Source organism: Empidonax traillii, unplaced genomic scaffold (assembly GCF_003031625.1).
Source record: "Empidonax traillii isolate 1590-97213 ecotype Southwest subspecies unplaced genomic scaffold, ASM303162v1 scaffold91:size2966241, whole genome shotgun sequence".
Lineage (NCBI taxonomy): Eukaryota > Metazoa > Chordata > Aves > Passeriformes > Tyrannidae > Empidonax > Empidonax traillii.
The window spans coordinates 1,834,901-1,856,869 of record NW_020955284.1 but is presented as its reverse complement, the minus strand read 5'-3'; the positions used below and the strand labels follow the sequence as shown (position 1 = coordinate 1,856,869).

Genomic DNA, 21,969 nt, shown 5'->3' with positions numbered 1-21,969 from the left:
TGGACTTGATGATCTTGGAGGTCTTTTCCAACCCAATCTATTCTATGATTCTATGATTCCTGGAGGCTCCTTTCAGGCACTTGGAAGGCCCCAGTTAGGGGGGCCGCCCCTTGGCGGCCCTGCCCGCGCTGGCGCACCCGCCGTACGCAGTTGGCGTACGCAGTTGGCGCAGCGGGCGGCGCGGCCGAGGCTGAGGGAGCCGGGCGGCCGGGACGCACCATGTGCGGACGGCGGGGAGGCGGCGGCGGCGCCGCTCCCGCCCCGGCCCCAAATCCCCGCCGCTCCCTCCCGCCACGGGGCCCCGGGGGTTTTTTGGGGGGCGAGGCACGGGCGGTGGCCGCCCGCGGGGGGCGCGGTGCCCGCGGGTGGCGGCGGGGCGCAGGTCGTACCATGTGCGGCCGCCCCCCTGGCCGTGCACTGCGGAGAATCCTCGCACGGCAATAGCAGCCAGATAATAACAATATTATTAGAGCCTGGGACCGATATATTATAGGCACATAAAACACCCCCACCATGTCGGTTGCCTTTGCTTCTGCTCGCCCAAGAGGCAAAGGGGAGGTCACCCAGCAAACTATCCAGAAGGTAAAAGAGCATGCTTTTATACAGACAATTTTAGACGTTTATTCCGTCCACGCTCCTGCAGCTGGAGGCTGATTTCTGGGGCGATCAGGAAAAACTCGTGAATTTGCGAGGGCTGCAGAGATGGACAGCTGGAGAGAGAGAGGTGGGGGAAGGAGGAGGAGGAGGAGGAGGTGGAACAAAGCAAAGGTGTTCAGATCGCTGCAAAGAGAGCGAGGGAAGGACGCAGGGAATAAAATCGGGATGGCACGTTATCCCCGCTGCTCGCCAAGGGGAAACGGTGCCAAGCAGACATTGGGAAACGGCAATAAAATCTGCAAATATGCGGTTAATTTATGATGGTGTGTCAGCTTCTGGCCCCAAAAAAAGAATCCAACCTGAAAAAAAAAAATTAAAATAAAATACTTGATTTGCAAGGGCGTTCTTTTGTATCTGGATGCAGAATTTTAATCTCTCAGAAGATAGAGGGAGCACCAGCCACTGGTATTTTTCATATACTACTACTATTATTTGTGATATGCTTATTGATGTTTAATGACAAAGGTTTTGAAAGGTTTTCTCTGGAGGGGAGATCCCTGCATGGGTCTCGTGGGGAGGCCAAAGCAGAGGGTGCCGAGTTGGGAAGTTATTGTTTCCTATTGCACACATGCTGAACCCCCTCCTCCTGCAGAAGGTGACGGTCAGGGACGACGAGGCTGGAAATGTCAATAAAGAAACGTGCACGTTTTTCCTGCAGCTGCTATTTGTCATTTGTGTTTCTGTCCTGATTTTGGCCGCTCCCCACCACCCAGGTGTGTTGTGGTGGCAACCAGGTGTGAGTTCTGTGTGGTCCCTTCGCAAGAGGGTAACCAGTGAAGTGCCACTGCCAACACAGCGTTTAACCCATCCCCAGGGGTCGTGCAGCCAAGCCATGAGCTGGTGCCAGTTTGTGGCTTCAAGGGGAAAGAAAGCCTGTGACAGAGTAGAGATTCGGGCAGGACAAACTGCCACGGGAGAGGCTGAAGGGATGACCTGCATCTCGGGAGACTGTTCGGAAACATCCCATTTTGCGGAGCTCACATGGTATTTTGAACTGATTCATTTTAAATACTGAAATATTTCGGACTTGCTGAAGAAGTTTTTCTCTAACCTCCAGATCAGTTGGAGTTATTTCATAATTCAGATAGTTTGTGATTAAACCCATGACCTGTCACAGACAAAGGGCAGATAAAGTATCTTCAGTTTGATTTTCAAGCCCTTTGCCTTTTGCATATTCAGAAACTTTATGGAAGTTCTTTCTTTACAAATAATGAGTAAAACCCTTTCCCACCCCAGGTACATTTGATGGCCAGTTACTTCAGGGCTGTTCACCAGTGCTGGGCTGTTGGCAGTGGTTTTCTCTTTGGCAAGTGGCAATGCTGAGGAAGAGACTTCCAGGCACGGGAACTGGATGGGATTTATAGTCAAGGATGGAAATGGGACAGAGAGAGCAGGGGCAGATGCTCCTGCTTTTTTTTTTTTTTGAGCAGTGTGGTGGGTCTGACTGAGCCACCAGACCCACCACAAGCAGGAACTCTGAAGATCCTCATTAAAGCGAGCTTTTTAGAACACATACCAATCTCAGTGAAGAAGAAGATTTTTCTTGTTTGCATTCTTATTATATAAGCAGCTTGGTTTTATTTATTAACTGAATTTTGATGGTCTTTCAAAGCTGTTCTTATTCTAGTCTCAACTATTCCTAAAATAGAGGAAGTCAGAGCTTTTGGCAATAGAGCAGTGATGATGGTGCTCTAAAATAGTTCATCAAATAACATTTGCAGGGCAGTGAACTTCAGTGTCCTCTATGTAATGGTTCTTTCCTCAAGAGTTCTGTCCTGATGACACAGTGGTTCAAAGGCCCAGTCTTGCAAGCACTTGATAGCATTGGTACCTACAAATGGTATCATGGAGAGGTGAATCTAAATTTTTAAAAGCTGGTGTTATTATTTTATTCCTTCACCTGCAGAAAGCTTGTCACATTCACAAGAAATCTGGAGGAAAGAGACAAACTATTGTATTTGAAATTTTGAGACAAATCCAAGGATATTTCAAGCTTCTAATTGTATTATGAGTTCATTAAATAAAGGTCAGTGGTCATAGACATAAATTACTGATCACAAAAAGGTTTGGGTTGGAAGGGACCTTAAAGATCATCTCATTCCAACCCCCTGCCATGGGCAGGACCACAATATATATATTGTGAGATATATATATATACATATATATATGATCTGTAATTACTCTGTGTTTTCATTTTAAGTCCTCCCTGTATTGGAACTGAACTACCCCAAAGGACATACTGGGATGTAATTCTCTTAAACGTGCTTTCAAGTAGCTCCAGTAATGCAAATTTTATATTTCATCAAGTTCAGCAGTTGGCACATGCTAGTCCTGGGCAGGAAAACTAGTAGGTATAATTATTTGAAAGTTTGTTTCTTATTTAAAAATAAGTATATCAGGAAGGGGTTGGGTGATATTTTAGAATGAGGCAGAGGTGTTTCATAGTGAAAGCGTTTTCTTTCTTCACCATTAAAATTTACCTGCCATTGGAGGAACAAAGAAGGTAAGTCCATGAATTCTTCTGTGCTGGGTATTTCAGTTAGATACTTTAAAGGTAACTGCTCATAAATGAATGATTTGAAAGCAGAATGTTGTGGCTCAATAAAGTCACGTGTAGGTACTTCGTGATATCCCAAGGCAACCAAACATCATCCAGTGCCAGGGAAGTTGGAGGACATCAAAAACACAGGACTTTCATACGATTCTTGTAGTAACATGTTTTGATCGTATTTCTTTTATGCAGATGCTAGATGAAAACCACCACCTAATACAGTGTATTATGGATTATCAGAGCAAGGGGAAAACTGCAGAATGTACTCAGTGAGTATTATGGTTATTGGACCACTTGCTCTACTTTGCCACTTTCCCAGATATTTTCCCCTTATCAGAAGAAAATGCTAAACCCCCTTTTCTTTTGCCTTCTTGGAACGGTCCCTGTTTGCAGAAGTCTTCCTCTTCCCTTTGCTCAGTGGCACAGCTGTCAGTTTGCTTTGGAAACCTTCCTGTTCTTTATTATGAGCTTTTCCAGTTCATGGAGAACTGTGAAGGAGCACAAATGGCTCTGGTGGTGCTTGAGCAAACACTCCAGTTAGAGCACTCTTGAAAAAAATCTTGTTCTTCTCAGCTTGCCCGCAGGGAAAACAGGTTTTGGTTTTTGGAGTTTTGGAACTTCATTACTATGAGGATCCTTGTTAGACAGAGGAAGGAAAGTGGCTGATTGTTGGAGTGGGTGTCAGTCCTCAAAGGTTGAGCTCCAGCTCCACAGTTCAAAGTTCTTTCAAAGGAGAGTGTATTTTACCTCTCCCTTCCCCCAAATTTATCCTTCTGTAAAAGAGGTGTTGAACTCACTGATCCTTGATGGAAAACATGACAGCGCAGATAGAGGTCATTACTGCTGCAATTTATTAGGACAGAACAAAAATGGGCTAATGTAATTTAACTAAATAGGAAAAAAAAAAAAAAAGGAGACAGGTTTGGAATTTTCTGTATTGTTAACCCTTTCCAAAGAAGCTTTACTCCTTGTTCTGTAGATACCAACAAATCTTGCACAGAAATCTGGTTTACTTGGCAACAATAGCAGACTCCAACCAGAATATGCAGTCCTTGCTTCCTGCTGTAAGTACCAGTCTGCCTTCAGTTAACTATGCCAGAGAGAGATGTTCTTTGATTCTGTCACTGATCACTACCAGTGAACCATTTTTTGGTATTTTTTCCAGCTAAAAGCTTTGGAGTGGCCAAGCAGGCCACCGAGCAAATCAAAAGTTACTTTTACTGTGTTTAAAATGCGTTCTTTGGGACATTTGTGTTAATCTCTGACTCCAAGGGTAAGAGTATTCGATACAGTATAATAATATATACAGTATAATATATATATACAGTACTCTATATACTGTAAGTGATACAGATCTGAACAGCTCCGTTTGTTCCAGATTCATTATTCTTTATCTGTTCTTATTTGGGGGGAAAAAAATGCCAATATTTTATTTCAAAAATCTAATTCAGCACTTGGGCACTGGCTTTGTCTTTAAACATTGCATTATTCTTGCTCAGTGAATTGATTTGGGAGGTATCACACGTAACACAAACTACAGCATAGCTTGGCAAAGGTCAATCTGTCAGCACACTTCTGTGTTGTCTTTGCTAATGCATTCCCTGCAGTGATTGTGTTCTGAAATCCATGTAAGTAGGGAGGGATGGGCACAGAAGCCAGAATCTGTGACAAGCAGGATTTTAAGATGTTCCCTCTGCTGCCCGTCGGCTGCCCTGCGTCGTGCTCAGTGTCACTCGCACGGAGTCACACGAAGAAAGGTTTACACAAAACGTGAGGGAAACACATCTTTAGCCGAGGCAGCTTTTACTCATAGTCAGACTAATTTGGGGGCTATTCTTTTTCTAATTAAAAACCTAACCAAGAATTCGCTTCTCCTCCTTGTTGTTCGCAGCCACCGACGCAAAATATAAACTTGGGCCCCGGAGGGATGAGTCAGAGCGCATCCAACCAATCTCTCCATTCCCAGAGCAATCTCAGTGATGCCATTGGGACGGGCCTTCCTCCTTCCTCCCTCATGCAGAGTCAGATTAGCAATGGTGAGCTTTGGTCCCCTTTGTGCTGCTTTGCTGTTGCTTGGCAACAAAATCATTAATGCAGAATATACTTAGAGAGCTGGAAAAGACCTCTCCTAACTCACCTTTCAGGCATATGGGGATTTCAGGCACATGCTGAAATCACCACAAAATGGCTACAGGCAGTAATGGTGTTGGCTTCTGCAAGGATTCCAGTGTGCTTTGTATTTCTGTGGAGGAAATTAAAAACATTTTTTAAAAAATGCGTAATGAAAATCACCAAGAGGCATCCAGGTTTTTAGTAAGAAAAATCATATCTTGTAGCATTTTTCTCTTGAAAGTGGTGTGGGTGGCCAGGGTAAAATGGAATTGCTTGCATGACTAGCCACATAACCAAACCTTTAAATTGCAGACCTTACAGGATATGTGCCTTCTTACAAATCATTTGGATGTTGCACTAGCCTTTGTCCTCTACAGAAGCCTGCAGAGATTGTACTGCACAGCCCCAGACATTTTGTATTAATAAGATAATATAATTTGTCCGGTTTTGTTCATGCAACTAAACTAATTGAAAAACATTTTTTTTTAATCTGTGCATTTTATGTTATTAATTATCTGTTTATTTTGTAGTTCATAGCTACCTAGTCAGGTCTTGTTGCTGTGGGTCTTTCCCAGAGTAACAGAGCAAAACCAGTTCCCTATAAATAGAAATACCTGATTGTAAAATCACAGACCTTGGCAGGGGGACTCAAGAGCAGATGCAAACCATGAAATTACTTCTGAGTTTTTAAAAATCCATTTGTGATCAAGTGACTGTACCTTTTAAACTAATGGATTCCCCTTTAAACGGCTACAACTTATAAAGTGAACTTACTTAAATTTTCTTCACATCAAAGGTGTGACTGAGAAGGCAGTGAAGTGCCTCTTTGAGTAGCCTGAGTAACAGCAGCAGTGATGGCATGTACCTACTGTGAGAGTAGGACACTCACATCCTTGCTTGATAGTGGGTTTTTTTCTGGAAATTGGGAGTAAATATGTAGAAACAAATATGTGGGCTCTGAGACTGGTGAAAACTTCTCATCTAATGGGAATGGAAATGGAAGTGTCTAATAGGATGAAGCCACAGAAGATACTACATTTTATTCTTTATTGGCCTCAGTCAGGACTTGACAGGAATCACCTCTGCAGGAGAGTAGCTGAGTAATTCCCTACGTACTTGTCAACACATGGATGTTTCCAGAGTTTTGTGAAGTACCTGAAATTACCGGCATTTGTTAATTCAGTAAAATAATACAATAAATACAACCCTCCGAGGGACTGGTTGTAGGGCATTGCTGTTGGTTTTGTTCTTCCTGTCTGCAATCCTGTACAGCCTGGATTTGGCAGCCAGGGAGAGGAGGATCACTCCAACCATGCAGTAGGCAATTCTAATTCCTCTGTAGATAGCAGAGAATTTTAATAATGAAGATTGGGGGGGGGAGGTGTTTGCCTTGTCATGAGGTATTTCAGAAAGGCTGAGAGGGCTTTAATGCTCACTGTACATTGCCAATAATAGCACAGATTTTCTTGTTGCTCCCTCTGATTTTTCTAGGTCCCAACCACGTGTCTATGCAGCAGTCAGGCCAGAACACTATGCCCACGACCTCTCTGAGTATGACTGTCAGCAGTCATGGGACTGGCCCTGGTTACAGCCACACAGTGCCTGCGTCTCAGAACGTGCCAATGCAAGGCCAGGGGTCAATAGGCAATTATGTCTCTCGAACAAACATCAACATGCAGTCTAACCCAGGTAACCCCCCTCTTCCTCCTTCTGGGCCAGCTTGACTTCTCAGTGACCGCGGCGGTTTACCATCACCACACCAATTTGTTCTGTAAATATTTTCTGTAGACAGTGACAAGCATACCAGAGGAAAAGCCAGCTTTAAGACATCTCTGAATTTCAAGGTGTCAGGCGCCAGTGTAAGTCAGAACAGTTTCAGACTTGCTTTAACCTATGCCAACTTACCATGGTTAGTGTTGAGCTGGGGAAAAGAGGGTTAGGCAGAGGTGCAGCAGCACTATCTGATACCCCTGGCAGCAAATCCAGGGATCTGAGGGATCTGAGAAGCACCTTTATCTAAGCTGAAAGAGCCTGCCAAAGAGTATAACACATTTACTGTTTGTACATTACCACCCCATTTTGTTATTTTACTGATACTTCACGCTGCTTGCAGGGCATAGAGAAACTAGCAGACAACTCAGTTAATCTCATAATCTAAATTAAAATTAATCTAAAATTTAAAGAAAGCTTACTACTGAGTATTGAATGAGATGTCTCATGCTTTAGAATTGTTTCTGACAATAAATTTAGATTCTAATAAATCCTAGAATATCAGTTTATTCAGACTGTATAATCATCAATATACAAGAAGATGGGAGCAGAAGAGTTTAATAGAAAAGCAACACAGCGATGAAATAGTTAGAAGGTAGGGAGGAACAAGCACCAGTTCTTGTTTCTTTTTTTAACCCTACTGCCATAAGGTTTACATTCTTTTAAATAAACCAAGTAGTAATAATCAAGGCTGCATGTATTGTTAATTATGTGACTGAAGCAAATGGCAAGAATTGACCATGTAATAACCTCCTTTCTGGATTACAATGCAGAAGAGTTAAATAAATGGAGTAGGAAAACATCTCCCCCTGTGGAAAATTCACAGAATTTTCAGGATGCACGTTAGCTGGGGGTTTTAACTTGCTTCCAAAGAGACTAGGGAGAGAACTGCCACATCCTTTTAGAAAACAGTATTTTCCATGTACGTTGCAGTCTCCATGATGCACCAGCAAGCAGCAACATCACATTACAACTCGGCACAAGGAGGGAGCCAGCACTACCAGGGACAGTCCTCCATTGCCATGATGAGCCAGAGCAACCAAGGCAACAGCATGATGGGGCAGCGACCCATGGGCCCTTACAGAGCGTCCCAGCAAGGTAAAATCTGCTGTTAGATCATTGATGTAACTGTTATGAGATTGATGATACCCAGTCCATCCTGTGGGGCACATGAGTCAACAAAATTTCCTAGTCACACTTACGAACAGGGAATCCCATCCAGGAGCACAGGAAATCCCGAATGGTGGAAGTGTCATGACAATGAGATGAACCCGAACCTATTTTCAAGATTTATCTATTTAATTATTTCAGGTGTTTAGAAAAATAATTCTGTCTAAAAGGGATTATGTGTCTCTAAAGAAAAGATGAACAATTTGATATACATCTCATTGAAGCCACTGGGAATCTTTGCAGTTCTTTCACATGGTGTTGGATCAGCCGTAACATGGCACAGTTAACAAGGAATACATTTCTGCAAAGAAGATATAGTTTGCCAGCAATTAGAATGAAAAATTAGGCCAAGGAAAGGAAAACACCAGAGGATAACTATCATGCTCTAAGACCTCTCTGGAAAAAGTTCTAAGAGGTAATAAAGCTGCTAGACTGATTCTAACCTAAGCTGAATTTTGCTAATAAACAAATCAATGTATTAATTAAAATATATTTAATTCTGACTGTTTTCTTGAGCATGGAATCCATTCCTGTGCTTTCTCATAACTCAGATTAGTACATGAAATGTAGCCATTGCTTTCAGTGTTGCCGCAGAAGTGACTGGTTCTAGGATGTTACTGACTGCTGTGTAATTTCAATTTCAACCAGCTTTTTCTGGGAACACAAATTTATTTCCTTTTTCTAGTGAGCAAAACATCTTTATAACTCTTCTCAATATACATAGCTTGTTTGCTTATTCAGACATAAACTCTGTTTTCTTCAAAAAGAATAGACAAGAGAAACTCATCCCTTAGGAGTCCACGGGCTCAGGTTGTTCTGTCTTGTCTGTGCCTTGCAGGTTCCTCGCAGCAGTACATGGGTCAGGAAGAATATTACAGTGAACAGTACAGCCATGGCCAAGGCTCATCAGAACCTATGAATCAGCAATACTACCCAGATGGTAATTCCTCTGAGCTGGAGTCACTGTGACACTGATAAAGTGCAGAGCACCGTGGCTGCCACATTCAAGGGCATGGCAAACCTATTATGATTCATTTCCAATTTAAATGCTAGAAAATTCTAGTCCCAGGGCATAGCAGCCTGGTACAAAACATACTCATCAGTGCACCTTGCTATCCAAACTGCTGCAAAAAACAGCCCAAAGCCCAGTTTGGATTAATAAGTGCAAGAAATTTATCCATAGGTATGACTTTCCTTGCCATGTGTTTGACCTCCCACATAAGGGGTCTGTATTTCCTCTCAACCTCATCTTGGTGGGTAAGCAGCTTCACAGTGTATCATTCAGCAAAATGTCTACAGTTGTATTAACAATGTATGTGATACATCTTTGTGACTCCTTGCAGGACACAGTGATTATGCCTATCAGCAGTCATCCTACACTGAGCAGAGCTACGACCGGTCGTTTGATGACTCCACACAACACTACTATGAAGGAGGTAGGAAAATAAATCAAAATCTTAGCAGTAGTACATCGGTAAATTCCGTGTACTGTTGAGATATCTGAACTCTAAATTAAGTGGAGACATTAATTATGATACAGCAAGGTGGCATTTAGGAGAAGCAATGTTGTCTATAGAGCCTCTATTCATTTTATTGTTTCAGGGTACAGCAAATGGAATTTCCATCATAGGCATTTAAAGGAAATGCCAGTAACAACTAGATAAGTGGTCTTTCTGGGATATATGAATAAACATCATTATCTAGAAGAAAATACAGTGGGAGGGCTTCTTGAGAAACTGGCTATTTACCCAGGCACCCTTATCTTTGACTTTGTTTTTCTTCTGAAACACTTCTGGGGTGAAAAAAAATCCTTTGGGGAACAGGCTGCTTGTTGGTTTGTTTAGTGATGTGTATAAATAAATAACTCTCCTATTCAAAGCAAATAAAAATTACCAAAGAAATAAACATCCTGCTTGGCAATATGCAATCATCTGTTTCTGAAAAGAAAGTTCCAGAATACGAGTTCCAGGCCAAGGCTCCTTCTGCCTTTGTTTTCCTTATGATTTGTGTGTACAGTGAAATACCTGCCTCATCTCTAACCAAATGACTTCAATTTTCCCCTCCTCAGGAAATTCTCAGTACAGCCAGCAGCAGGCAGGATACCAACAGGGAGCTGCACAACAGCAAACGTATTCCCAGCAGCAATACCCAAATCAACAGAGTTACCCGGGACAGCAGCAAGGATATGGTAAGAAAACTGTCCCTGGCTGGTCAAGGGTTTGCAGTGCTTCATCCTGATGCCTCATTCCTAAGCTAAAATAGGCTGTAAACTATTTCCTTGATTAACTTTGGTCATCCATGTACCAAAATTAGCCAAAGAGCTAGTAAAGGGATTCGAGGCAGTAACATGCATTAGTGTAGCACTGCATTCCATACTGTTACATTAGCATCCTGAATCCCTCCCTCTTTTTAAAGAAAGTTAGAAAACAGACATTTACTTCATGTGGACTTTGTATTAAACATCATCAGGAGGTCACTGCCTGGGTTCCCAGGCCTCCTCCACACCTGCTCCTTCAGAACTGACATGAAGAAGAACATCAACAGTCCAGAGAATCCCTCCTCCCTCGCTCGTGGCACAGCCAGATTAGATAGGAACTTAAACATGCAATTGTTACCAAAATAAAGGCCAGGTAGCTGTATAGAATGAATAACTGAGCTGGGCCAATACAGGTTTCAGAGAGTATATCACATTTTCTGAGCAAAGTTTAAAACCTAAACTGAAGTTTACAGTGCTGCACCTACATTGTTATTAGGATTAACACCTCCTAGCGTAAAGCTAGAGGGGAGGTCTAGGCAGAATTTACTCGCAGTTCATCCTCAGAGAGCTTACTTTGTTGGCATCGTGTTTTACATTGGGGGGTAGTTAACCATAAGAATACCCCCAGCAAATCAGGCCTTAGTAATGGAGTTTACTGTCTTCTCAGGTCCTGCACAAGGAGCCTCTTCACAGTATTCCAGCTACCAACAGGGACAGGGGCAGCAATATGGAAGTTACAGAGCTTCCCAAACAGGCCCATCCGCTCAGCAACAGAGGCCTTATGGCTATGAGCAGGTAAATTGTCTAAATCTGTGCTCTGAAAAAGCAGATTTAGCTGTTAGCTCTGCATATAAATCTATCTGATAATTTGGTGCAGGCATATTGGTGATACTTGAGTGGGTCTTGTAAAATTCACAGACCGAAAGAAATTGCCTAACTCCCTGTAAGTCTGCAATACATAATCCTTCAACATTTCTGTTTCTTTTTTTTTACAGGGACAATATGGAAATTACCAGCAATAAAGGAATACGATGCTGTGTCAGATTTATTTCAGTGGTATCTTTTCCATCTTTCGAACTGGATGTACAGGCAGTTTTGATTAATTGTAATATGTTGGTTACCCCTTAGCACAAAGCAGCGTCTGTATGTGAACAGTGTTCATTTCATGCTGGATATGAAGCAGTGCACTACTGGTAACAAGACAATGCTTTAATGGTTTGATATTTGGTGCTGTGTATAGTACTGTATGTTGATACAACGCAGAAGTTTTCCATTTACCCCCTCCCCTTGCCCCATTCTTGATGTTTCTAAATAGCTTTAGGATCATTTGATCACAGTTGTGCCCTGTTCTGGAAAACAGCCAGGTTGTTCTGCAGTCTGGCTCAGTACAAAGCCCATCACTCACATCTCAGTCCAGGGAAGTTCACTGTGGTAGGTTATTGATCTTTTTCTAACTGAATGCATTGAAGATAACCTGCCAGCCTCCAAAATCCATGGCTCTTAACTTTACTTCTTAAGAGCAAGCAGGTGGATACATTCCTTTTATGAAGACAGTTCTATGCTATCTGATAAAAATAAAATTAGCTGCAACTTCTGTAATACCTGCCTACCCAAATCTTGTAATTCAGTAATCCGCATAAGTCCACATTTCTGCTGTAAAAGGTACAGAAAGAAGACCCAAAACTATAATTGTGGAAATGTTGATCACTTAGAGGCACCTTTTATCTGTCCATGTAAACGGAGGTATTTCTGTCGTGGAAAGAGAAATAGAAGGGAGCTCTGGGATCTGCAGTGTCCGCCTGCTCGACGTCAGTATCGCTTCATATCGTGCTTAGCTGAGAAAAACATCTGGCAAAAGTCCCGTCTTGAATATGCTACTCCAAATTTTGTAACTTGCATATACATTTTCACGCCAAATTTCACAAGCAGGTGGCTGGCATCCTTCTTTAGTTCTGGTTCTTCTGCTGCCCTTGCTCAGATCTCCCAGCGAGCATTGTAACCATAAACGTTGTCGGATTTGTCAGTCCGTTGTTCTTACAGTTCATCATCACCTTTATTTTCCTCTTCTAGCTTGACAGAAATAGTTCAGAAGTGAAAGAAAAAAAAAAATCCATCTTTATTGCAGATAAGCAACTAAATTCAGCTTTAATTGTGAAACACTATTATGCATATGGAGAGGGGAGCTATTAATGGGGTCAACCAGTGAGGGAGTACCTAGAGAGGGAGAATTTAGACATAAAAACTAGTGGTATGTAAAAATCAGTATAAACAATGTAAGTCACTTCTATTCAGTTTTATATGTTCCTATAAAGTGTTGGGGGAAAAAAAAAAGCAGCACTTTTAAAGTGCTTATATAAGTGTTGAATAAAATACTGTGTCCAAATTTCTCTGAGGCAAAAAGCTGGGGTAACTGTACCCTACGAGCATTTTTTAATATGAGATTAACTGCAAATTTGCAATCTAGAGTAAATACACTCTCTGTAGGATTTTCTCCTTATTCTTTGTCTGAACTGGTGTATTTATGGGATTTCAAGTTTGAGTACTTTATATTTTTAAAAACCAAGACCACAAGAAAAACAGAACATCTCTCAATTCACTACTTTTTTTCCTTCATAGGAAAGTCTTTAACTGGACAACTGAAGAGTTTACTGTTAAATGTTGTCCAAGCACTACCCTTCCTATGTTAATAATTTCAATTACTGATAAAATAGAAGACATTTTTTTAGTCAGTCATTTCTCTCATCTTTCCTGCTGGTGTTTTCATACAAAAAAGTACTCTCAAATAGCAAGCAACAGAAAGGAAGTGAGTGAGATTGTTTTCTTTATAATAATTAATATTTTAGGTAGCCAGAAGAATGCAATATTGCTCTTTGCCAGCTTGGAAATATGCCTTTTATGTGGTTTTTGAAAGTGCTGACATGCTTTTGAGAGAATATGAACAACACTTAAACTGAAACAGCAACATTACATCAATCTGAAATGTCTTACATTAAGAACTTCGTGAATGTTGTGTATATAATGTATTTGAAAGAGCACTTTGGAAATAGTTTGTACATTTATTTCCTAATTTATACATGATTTTTGGTGTTAATATTTCTAATTGTTAATAACAAAATGTTTATTTAATGTGTTGTCCATTTTTATGTATTAATGTGGAAACAAAGTGATGCCAGCATTTTGACTTCTTCCATGAATTGTATCATTTTCTGTTTTGTAATACAAAATGCTTGAAAACTGTTTAGGTTAAATATTATCTGAAAATGAAGTTGGTGGTAGTTTTCTTATGACACATAGAATGGAAACAACAGGTAAAGGGAGATTATTTTGAGCTGTACCTTCTGCCCTACTTCTCTGATGTTTTACGTAAGTGTTATGGTTATGTCATGGATGGTTATAGAATCATATAGAATGGTTTGGGTTGGCAGGGACCTTACAGCCCATCTTTTTCTACCATGGGCAGGGACACCTTTCACTAGACCAGGATGGTGCCAGACTCTTTTCAGAGGTGCCCAGCGACAGGACAAGGAGCAATGGCCATAAACTAAAACACAGGAAATTTTACCTCAACATGAGGAACAGCTTCTTTCTACTGAGGGTGGCAGAGCCCTGAGCAGGCTGCCTGAGGAGGGCGTGGAGTCTCCCTCTCTGGAGACATTCCAAACCCACCTGGACATGTTCCTGTGTCACCTGCTCCAGGTGACCTTGCCTTGGCAGGGGGGTTGGACTGGGTGATCTCCAGAGATCCCTTCCAACCCTAAGGATTCTGTTACTCTGTGAAAGCCCCACCCAACCTGGCCTCTAACACTTCCAGGGATGGGGCTTCCACAGCTTCTCTGGGCAGTGTGTTCATTGTATATGACAAAAAGTTGTCAGTGGGTCACGCTGAGTGATGGTGCAGGGGGATTCGGGGGTTCCTCGTGGGGCAGGGACACCGTGGGCCACCACCCACACCTGCGTTCTTCTGGGATCACTGCGGGAACAGCGACTGTCAGCACTGGTGAGGCCGAGGTGGGCAGAGAAGGGATCCCTGAACCCCTCTCCTTCCCCTGGGTCGGGACAATCCCCAGTATCAATCCAGGCTGTGGAATGAACTGATGGAGAGCAGCCCTGGGGAGAAGAACTTGGGGGTGCCTGGTGGGTGAGAGGCTGGACGTGACCCAGCCCAGAAACCCCGCTGTGCTGGGCTGATCGATGTGGGAATTTCTGCCCCTCTGCTGCCTCCAGCTCTGGGGGCCCCAGCACAGGAAGGACATGGACCTGCTGGACTGAGTCAAGAGGAAACCACCAAGGTGGAGCTCCTCTGGTTCGAGGAAAGGCTGAGAGAATTAGGCCTGTTCAGCCTGGAAAAGAGAAGGGTCTGGGGTGACGCAATTGTGCCCTTCCAGCACCTACAGGGAGCCGACAAGACAGATGGAGAGAGACTATTTTACAAGCGTGTGGAGTGACAGCACAAGGGGAACGGGACGATACTTAAGGTCCCATCGCAGCCGAAGCACCCCGCGGTTCAGTGACTCGCGGGCTAACCCGGCCCTCACGGCCCCACAGCGGCTGCGCTGCCGGCGCGGGGCGGGCCCGCCGTGCCGCGGCCATGGCGGTGCCGGCGCTCGGGGCCGGCCTGAGGCGCTGCGGGGCCGGGCTGGGCCGCCGTGCCCCGTGGAAGCCCGTCCTGCTCCTCCTCAGCCCGCCGACCTTCTCCACGAGCTGCGCGAGGTGCGCCAAGGACAGGCGGCTGAGGCAGAAAAGAGCCATTTCGGAGCGGCAGCTGGTGAGTGCCGAGGGGGCTGCGGGGCGGGCACCCCCCACCTCCCCGCCCGCCTCAGCTGCAGCTCCCGCCTCCTCACGCCGAGCTCCTGCTGTGAGGAAATACCGGCTAAAATGTAATAAACTCTCGGAACAGTGAGGAAATGGGGCTGCCCCGCGATGTCGCGGTGTTCAGAGGGGTCACAGTAGCGGACACCCTTCCTTTATGCCTCTTTAAGGAGCATCCGCGGGTCGAGAAAGCAAAAAGTGTCTTTTAGCTAAAGCTGCAGAACATTTAATAATAAATAAGAAAACAATATAAAAAAAAGAAGCTTTAAAGTTCAAATACTGTTTTGTTTCTCACTGTTGTTGTTTGTTTTGTTTTTTTTTTTAAGTCGTGTATATTAGTCAGCTGCCAAACAGGTTATGTCAGATAAACGGTACAGTCCTAGAATTTACTCTTCATCTTAATTTTACATTTACTCGTCTGTGGAAATTCTTATTTTCTAATGATCCATAAATCACTTCCCAGTTAGAGCCTTAGTTTCCCATCTCGCCGGGTGGTGGTGCCAAATACTTTCCTAAAAGAGGCTTTTTAAGGCATCGCTGGTCTTAGCATAACTTTAATTATCAAGAGCTCAGTTTTGAGAGTTTTTTTTTTTCTCTCAGTTGCTTCTCTTTGATATCAAAACACTAATAAGACATTGTCTCCTTCACATATTATTTGGGCTTTTTATTTAAAGTGACCCTTATTGCCCATTCTCATGAAGTCCCTTTAGGAACTGACATCTGTGAATGGCAGCAGAGTTCTGATACATTTTTACCGTTGAATGGAACTCGTCATGACTAAAAATAGCAGGCCTCCTTGGAAGATGACTCTGATAAATTGTACTTAAAGTGTACAACCCCCACCCTTGTTACAGACGCGGTATTTCGTGGATCACCGGAAAGTGCGCGTGGTCGGAGGACGAGGAGGGGCAGGGGGTCATTCCTTCCTCAGCGAACCCAGGAAAATATTTGGAGGTCCTGATGGTGGAAACGGAGGTGATGGGGGTCATGTCATTTTGAAAGGTAAAACTCACTAAATCTGTTTTGTCTCATGTTGTTGTCTTACTGCTTAACACCCCACCCCAGCGAAAACAGCCCTGCAGGATGGTAAGAAATGGTAAATGTCAAAAATATTGAAATGGTTACTTCTGTGTGAGGTGCTTTTGCTTTTTAAGCTTTGTCCTGAGCTGTGGGAATGGGGACATAAATGACACTGACAGCCTTAGAAATCTTTTTGAAAATCAAGGTATTTTGCACATATATTAGTGTCTTTTACCTGACTGTGTTATGATAAGGGTGAGATCTGATTAAATTTTCCTCTTAAGATGAATAAAGTGGTTTCTGCCTCCACCCTGCTGCAAAATGTGCTAATCTGGCAAATTAATTTCCTAGAGTATTTTGTAATGGTTGCTTTTGAAGTGACCACTATATTAAGTGCATCATTAATAAACCTAAATAGATAAGCAAAGGCAGTTAAACTTCATCACAACTTAGATTAACGTTAGTCTACCCTGCTATGTTATTATTGAGACAATAAATAGATATGCATTCATGCAGTATTCAGAAAGGGAAAGAACAGTCAAGAGGTTGCTCTTCTGTGCCTTTTTTACCAAAATGTTATGTTCAAAATATGTGTATTTTGCTTTACAGCTGACCAGCAAACAAAATCACTTTCTTCAGTGCTCCCCTTCTATCAGGGTTGTCATGGACAGAGAGGAGGAAGAAAAAACTGTTATGGAGCTAATGGTGCATATGTGTACGTTAAAGTAAGTAAGTGAACGTTGCCTGCTGTGTGTTAGTTTGGTACAATCCTGATTTTCAAGCTGGAGAACCTTATTGCGAGCAAATCTCCCGTGCGTGTTTGCAGCGAGCCTTGCTGAGACAGGGCTGGTTGGCACAGGGCAGATCAACCTGCCTTGAGTTGTTCGTAAAAATTAGACTCCTTTGGAAGTTGCATCTGAATCAGAACAATTTGCTTGACTTCTGAGGGTCATACCCAGAGCAGTCTGAGCACAGAGCTTCTTAAGGAGGAGCAGACTTCTTTTCTTCAGCTGTTTTGGTGCACACCTGCAATATGTTTCTTACCTCGTCACTGTTCTCAGGCTTCTTAAAGGAGGTTTATGGTTCTGCTAACACTTTGATGAAGGGTGGATGTCTGACAGTGCTCTTTGAGTTCAGAAAGTGAGCTTCATGAAGTGCAATTCTGGTTTTGGATTCTTCAGGTTGAGAATAAGGAGCAGTGATTTTCAGCAGACCTGATATTGTCTGGTAAAGGACCTGCTGCCACCAGCTCTGCTGCAGGCTTTGATCTTCCGTGTAATGCTTGCATCTCTCTTCACTTGAAGGTCCCTGTAGGTACTTTGGTGAAGGAGGATGGGGAAGTTGTGGCTGACCTCACTCAGCATGGTGAAGAGTACGTTGCTGCTTATGGAGGAGCTGGAGGGAAAGGGAATCGCTTTTTTCTTTCCAATGAAAACCGGTCTCCAACGTTATGTACTCCGGGAGAGCCAGGTCAGGAAAGGGTCCTTCATCTGGAACTAAAGACAACAGCTCACGCAGGATTGGTGAGTTGCTGTGGTTCTTCAGCTTCCTTATCATTGTAGGATGACACTTGACTGACTGAAGAAATAATGGGTGATAACATTTTTGTTAGCCTCTGGCTTGCTTGTTTAGAGATGCAGCTTGATGCTTTCTTGCTGTTAAGTGGTAGAAAGGTGTCCACAGTGATTCACAGAGCTGTCACTCTCTTGCTACTTGATGTTATCCTACTTCTGCTAAAATCCACACAATATATGGAAAAGCAATGTGCAAGATTCATCAGTGATCATGTACAGCAGCTTTGTCTGCTGATTCTGCAGATGAACAAGACAGTATAGAGAATTCTTCTAATTTAGTTTGTTTTCTTGGTCTTGTTTTTAATCGATAAAGTTCACATCATTTATATTCCATCCTCGTCCTTCTCTTTTTACAGATAGTAAACATTTGATTTTGTTAGATCCAAGTTTAGCATCCTCTGAAATGAAAAACCTATTTAGACATAAATGCTAAGTCAACTTAGGGCTTGAGCATTTTTCATAGTTGAGTATGGAAACGTTTTAACACCAGCTGGGGGAGCTGTTGAAGTTATGCTTTGCTGCAAATTGTTCTTGCTATAGTTCAACAACTGCAGAATAACTGTCTGGCCTAGCAAAATTTTGAATATTTCTTTAAAGATTAAGAAATGCGTTTGAATTCCAGGTGGGCTTTCCCAATGCTGGCAAATCGTCACTTTTGAGAGCCATCTCCCGTGCCAAGCCAGCTGTGGCTGCCTACCCATTCACAACCCTAAACCCCCATGTTGGCATCGTCCACTATCAAGACTATGAGCAAGTGGCAGGTAAGAATTGGAGCGTGTTATGTGTACCCTGGTGGCAGTTTGTGTCACCTGGGCAATGCTTTGAAATGCTGCAGAAGCAAGTTTAGCAGTTCCTGTAGAATTCTGGAGAACTTCAAGCAAAACTATACTGAAAGCCCATGTCAAGTTTCACTTGTAGGTACCACCCTTAATATATAACCAGCAATCTGTATTCTGTCTGGAATCACCTAAATTTAGGCACTGGCCAGTAAAAGGGATTTGTTATTCGTTTTTTTTAATTGGATATAGTGGATTCAATGTGGAGTTTCTCCCATTGCAGTTGCTGACATTCCTGGCCTAATCAAAGGTGCTCATCAAAACCGGGGGCTCGGAGTGACCTTCCTGAAGCACATCGAGCGCTGCCGCTTCCTCTTGTACGTGGTGGATCTCTCTGTGCCTCAGCCATGGGTTCAGCTGCAGGACTTGAAATATGAACTGGAACAGTATGACAGAGCACTGTCTGAGAGGCCTTGTGTTGTCATCGGGAACAAGATTGACCTTGCTGAGTCCAGGATCAATCTGCCGCTCCTCAGAGAGCAGGTGGCTGAGCGGGTCATCGCATTGTCTGCTCTGACAGGGGACAACCTGGAGGAGCTGCTGTGGCACCTCAGGGAACTGTATGACACGTATGTGAAGACAGAACAATCACGAGGGCAAACCCCGGTCAAGTGGTAGGAGCCAGAACTGCTGTGGGCTGTGCTGGAAGGAGAACAAAAATAAAATCATCATTTCATTAGGTTGCATCTCCGTGGCTTGGTTTCTCTTTTTTCCTGGGTTGTTTTCTCTTTTAAAATGCCGGGGCACAGTGTGTGGATTTGTTCTGGACTGCTGCGTTGGAAAGATTGTTTTGTTTGTTTGTTCACCTGGAGGTGTCTCAGGTGTTTTACAGCAAAATTTGAAAATTGTAATCATGATGGGTGTTGAATTGGAAACCTGAATCTTGTTTGACATTAGATAGTTAATTATGGAACGAAGAGAATGCTATCTAGTAGAAATAGCTGAAATTCAGGATCTGCAGGAGATGCTGGCTTTTTTTATGAATTGTAGTGGAGTTTCTTCTCAATTTTCACTAATCAAAAATTCTAAAATAAGGTGGTCTCGTGTTTATCTGTTTTTATATAATGACCAAGTTGAGTCATCTTCTCTTAAACTTTTTTCTTTCTCTGCTGTGATTTTGTGTGAGTTTTTACCCTCAGAGGAGGCACAGCTCCTCAGTAATTTTAGGGAGGAGGAGCACAAAACAACTGCAATTAATGACTGAAACGTTTCCTCATTTGTATAAATAATTAACTATCTTTAAGCGCTGGTAGCAGCTAAGTAGCAGTATAAACTAGCCAGGGAACAGCCATTTGAGACTCATTTCTGAGTTCTCCCACTTCCTTGAGGAATCTCAAGCAATGTTCTGAGAAATCCTAGGCTTAGATATTTTAAGTAAAAGAAAAATACAGTCCCCCCTCCTTTTTTTTTTTTTTTTTTTTTTTGGACCATGTTCCTAAATTGTATTCTCTAGGAATTCAGAAATCTTTGTTTAAGAACAGAGGATCTTTGCCCTCTCACAGTGAAGTTGCTTCTGTATACTCTGGTTATATTTTGTGTAAAAGATAATTATGCTAATAATGAAAAGTCAAAATTTATCAAAACCCATTAAGCTTTTTCTTAAGGGACCTTAGCAAGCTTGTGAAATGCTGAGACACAAATACTGTCAGCAGTAGATGGAATTACTGAGTGGTTTAAAAAAAAAATCCAGCTATAGCCTGTAGCCACTTCTTCTAATACATCATAGCAAAGGTGATAAATCTTTCTGCTTCTTTCACTGCACATTTTGTTTGATTTCATCGCTAATACTCTAATGCTTCGGAATGGCACATCCTTAAAAGACTGTCTGTCTGATCCCATGAACCATGGATTTTTTTCCTGACTGCCTGTGGCTGGAAAGGGGCAGTCTCATTCAATCCCTAAATTACAGCTCCACTCATGCTCTCCTGCAGTATCAGTGTTGGGACCAACTCTGTAATTATGAGTATTAAATTATATAACTAGAAGTATTATATAACTAGAAGTAACTTTACCTGTGTAGGAAAGCAAGTCCATACCTCTTCTTGTTCTTAAGAGCAGCGAGTTTTTAATTCTCAAAAAGTGCAGGGTCGACTCAAATCCCTGAATTATCTCATAAAATTATGGGCAAAACAGGTGGTTGCCTCTCCTAAATCCACATTCTGAGTGTTTCTATTTGTGATCACATGTGGGAACTAATTATGCATTATAAGCAGTGATATTGGTATAAACAGGATCAGGAAAAAATGAAAACTAATATTAAATCTTTAAGTCTCTCGCATTTTGCCTCATCCCTGGGATTTACCAAACTGAATTAAGTAGAATTTAATACTCAGTTCTCTCCTTCTGTTTGGTTTAGTGCAGCATTTTTAGGCTTCACTGTTGTTTTTCCTTCTATGGCTACAGGCTTTTCAGCCAATTTAATAAAACCAGGAGAAGGTTGCCTGAGCACCAAAGCTGGTGCAGCTTCTTTGCAGATTATTTAATACCTGCAGATACTTTGCACTCCCTGACTGTTTGAGAATGCCAGAGGCTGTTTTAAAAACCTCTGTACCCACAGGAGGTTTCACCCTTATCTTGGTGCTCACTGCAACATCAGTTCCTGAGGGGAGAGCAGTGTTGTTTACTGATGTGTGAAAAGCTCAGCAGGTTTCCTGACGGCTTCCCAGAGTGTCCTATTGATACCGGAATTGGGTTCTTTGTGCTCAACATTTCAGCCACCTACTCTGGGGTGACAGCACCGTGTTCTTACAGGGTTCAGAGAGGCTTTGCAGGATCCCTTCATCTGGCGACGAAAAGTGCCAAATAGCTCCAGCTTTAGTGTTGGAACAACTGTTTGTAAGAGCTCGAATTTACTCGAGTCAATAGACACCTGCACCAGGGGGAATCACCTCCTGCCTCGGGACCCTGTGTGAGTGCAAACAGGAGTGACTGTGCTCACAGGGCTGAGGGAATCACTTGGCCCACGTTTCTCCAGAGTGCTCCTTCAGATCTAGCATGAAGATCTCCTGGATCCCCCAGCGGAGCCACAGGGCTGAGGAGTAACCTCTGGGTCTGCTGGAAATAAGGTATTTCCAAAGGAAACAGGTTTTGCCTCTAAGAACAGAGAAGAAAAAATAATTCAATTAAGAAATAGAATGATGAATTGTTTCAGGGAAGGGTTAAGTGCCATAGGATTTCTTCCCACTTTTTATGGCTGAGGTTATTTTGGTGGAT

General features: G+C 42.7%; 2 protein-coding genes across 2 annotated transcripts; both read left to right on the top strand.

Annotated features, from left to right (window-relative positions):
• Positions 1-351: 351 nt before the first annotated feature.
• On the top strand, positions 352-13,778 carry SS18L1 (SS18L1, nBAF chromatin remodeling complex subunit). Its single transcript, XM_027881629.1, has 11 exons — positions 352-582; positions 3,401-3,477; positions 4,188-4,272; positions 5,100-5,244; positions 6,812-7,009; positions 8,024-8,188; positions 9,099-9,200; positions 9,604-9,696; positions 10,329-10,448; positions 11,185-11,312; positions 11,513-13,778. Exons 1-11 carry the CDS (start codon positions 514-516, stop codon positions 11,537-11,539), a joined length of 1,209 nt encoding a protein of 402 aa, XP_027737430.1. The 5' UTR covers positions 352-513; the 3' UTR covers positions 11,540-13,778.
• A 1,327-nt stretch (positions 13,779-15,105) lies between these two features.
• Positions 15,106-19,435, top strand: MTG2 (mitochondrial ribosome associated GTPase 2). Its single transcript, XM_027881565.1, has 6 exons — positions 15,106-15,282; positions 16,181-16,328; positions 16,956-17,071; positions 17,651-17,869; positions 18,543-18,681; positions 18,980-19,435. Exons 1-6 carry the CDS (start codon positions 15,106-15,108, stop codon positions 19,372-19,374), a joined length of 1,194 nt encoding a protein of 397 aa, XP_027737366.1. The 3' UTR covers positions 19,375-19,435.
• The last annotated feature ends 2,534 nt before the right edge of the window (positions 19,436-21,969 follow it).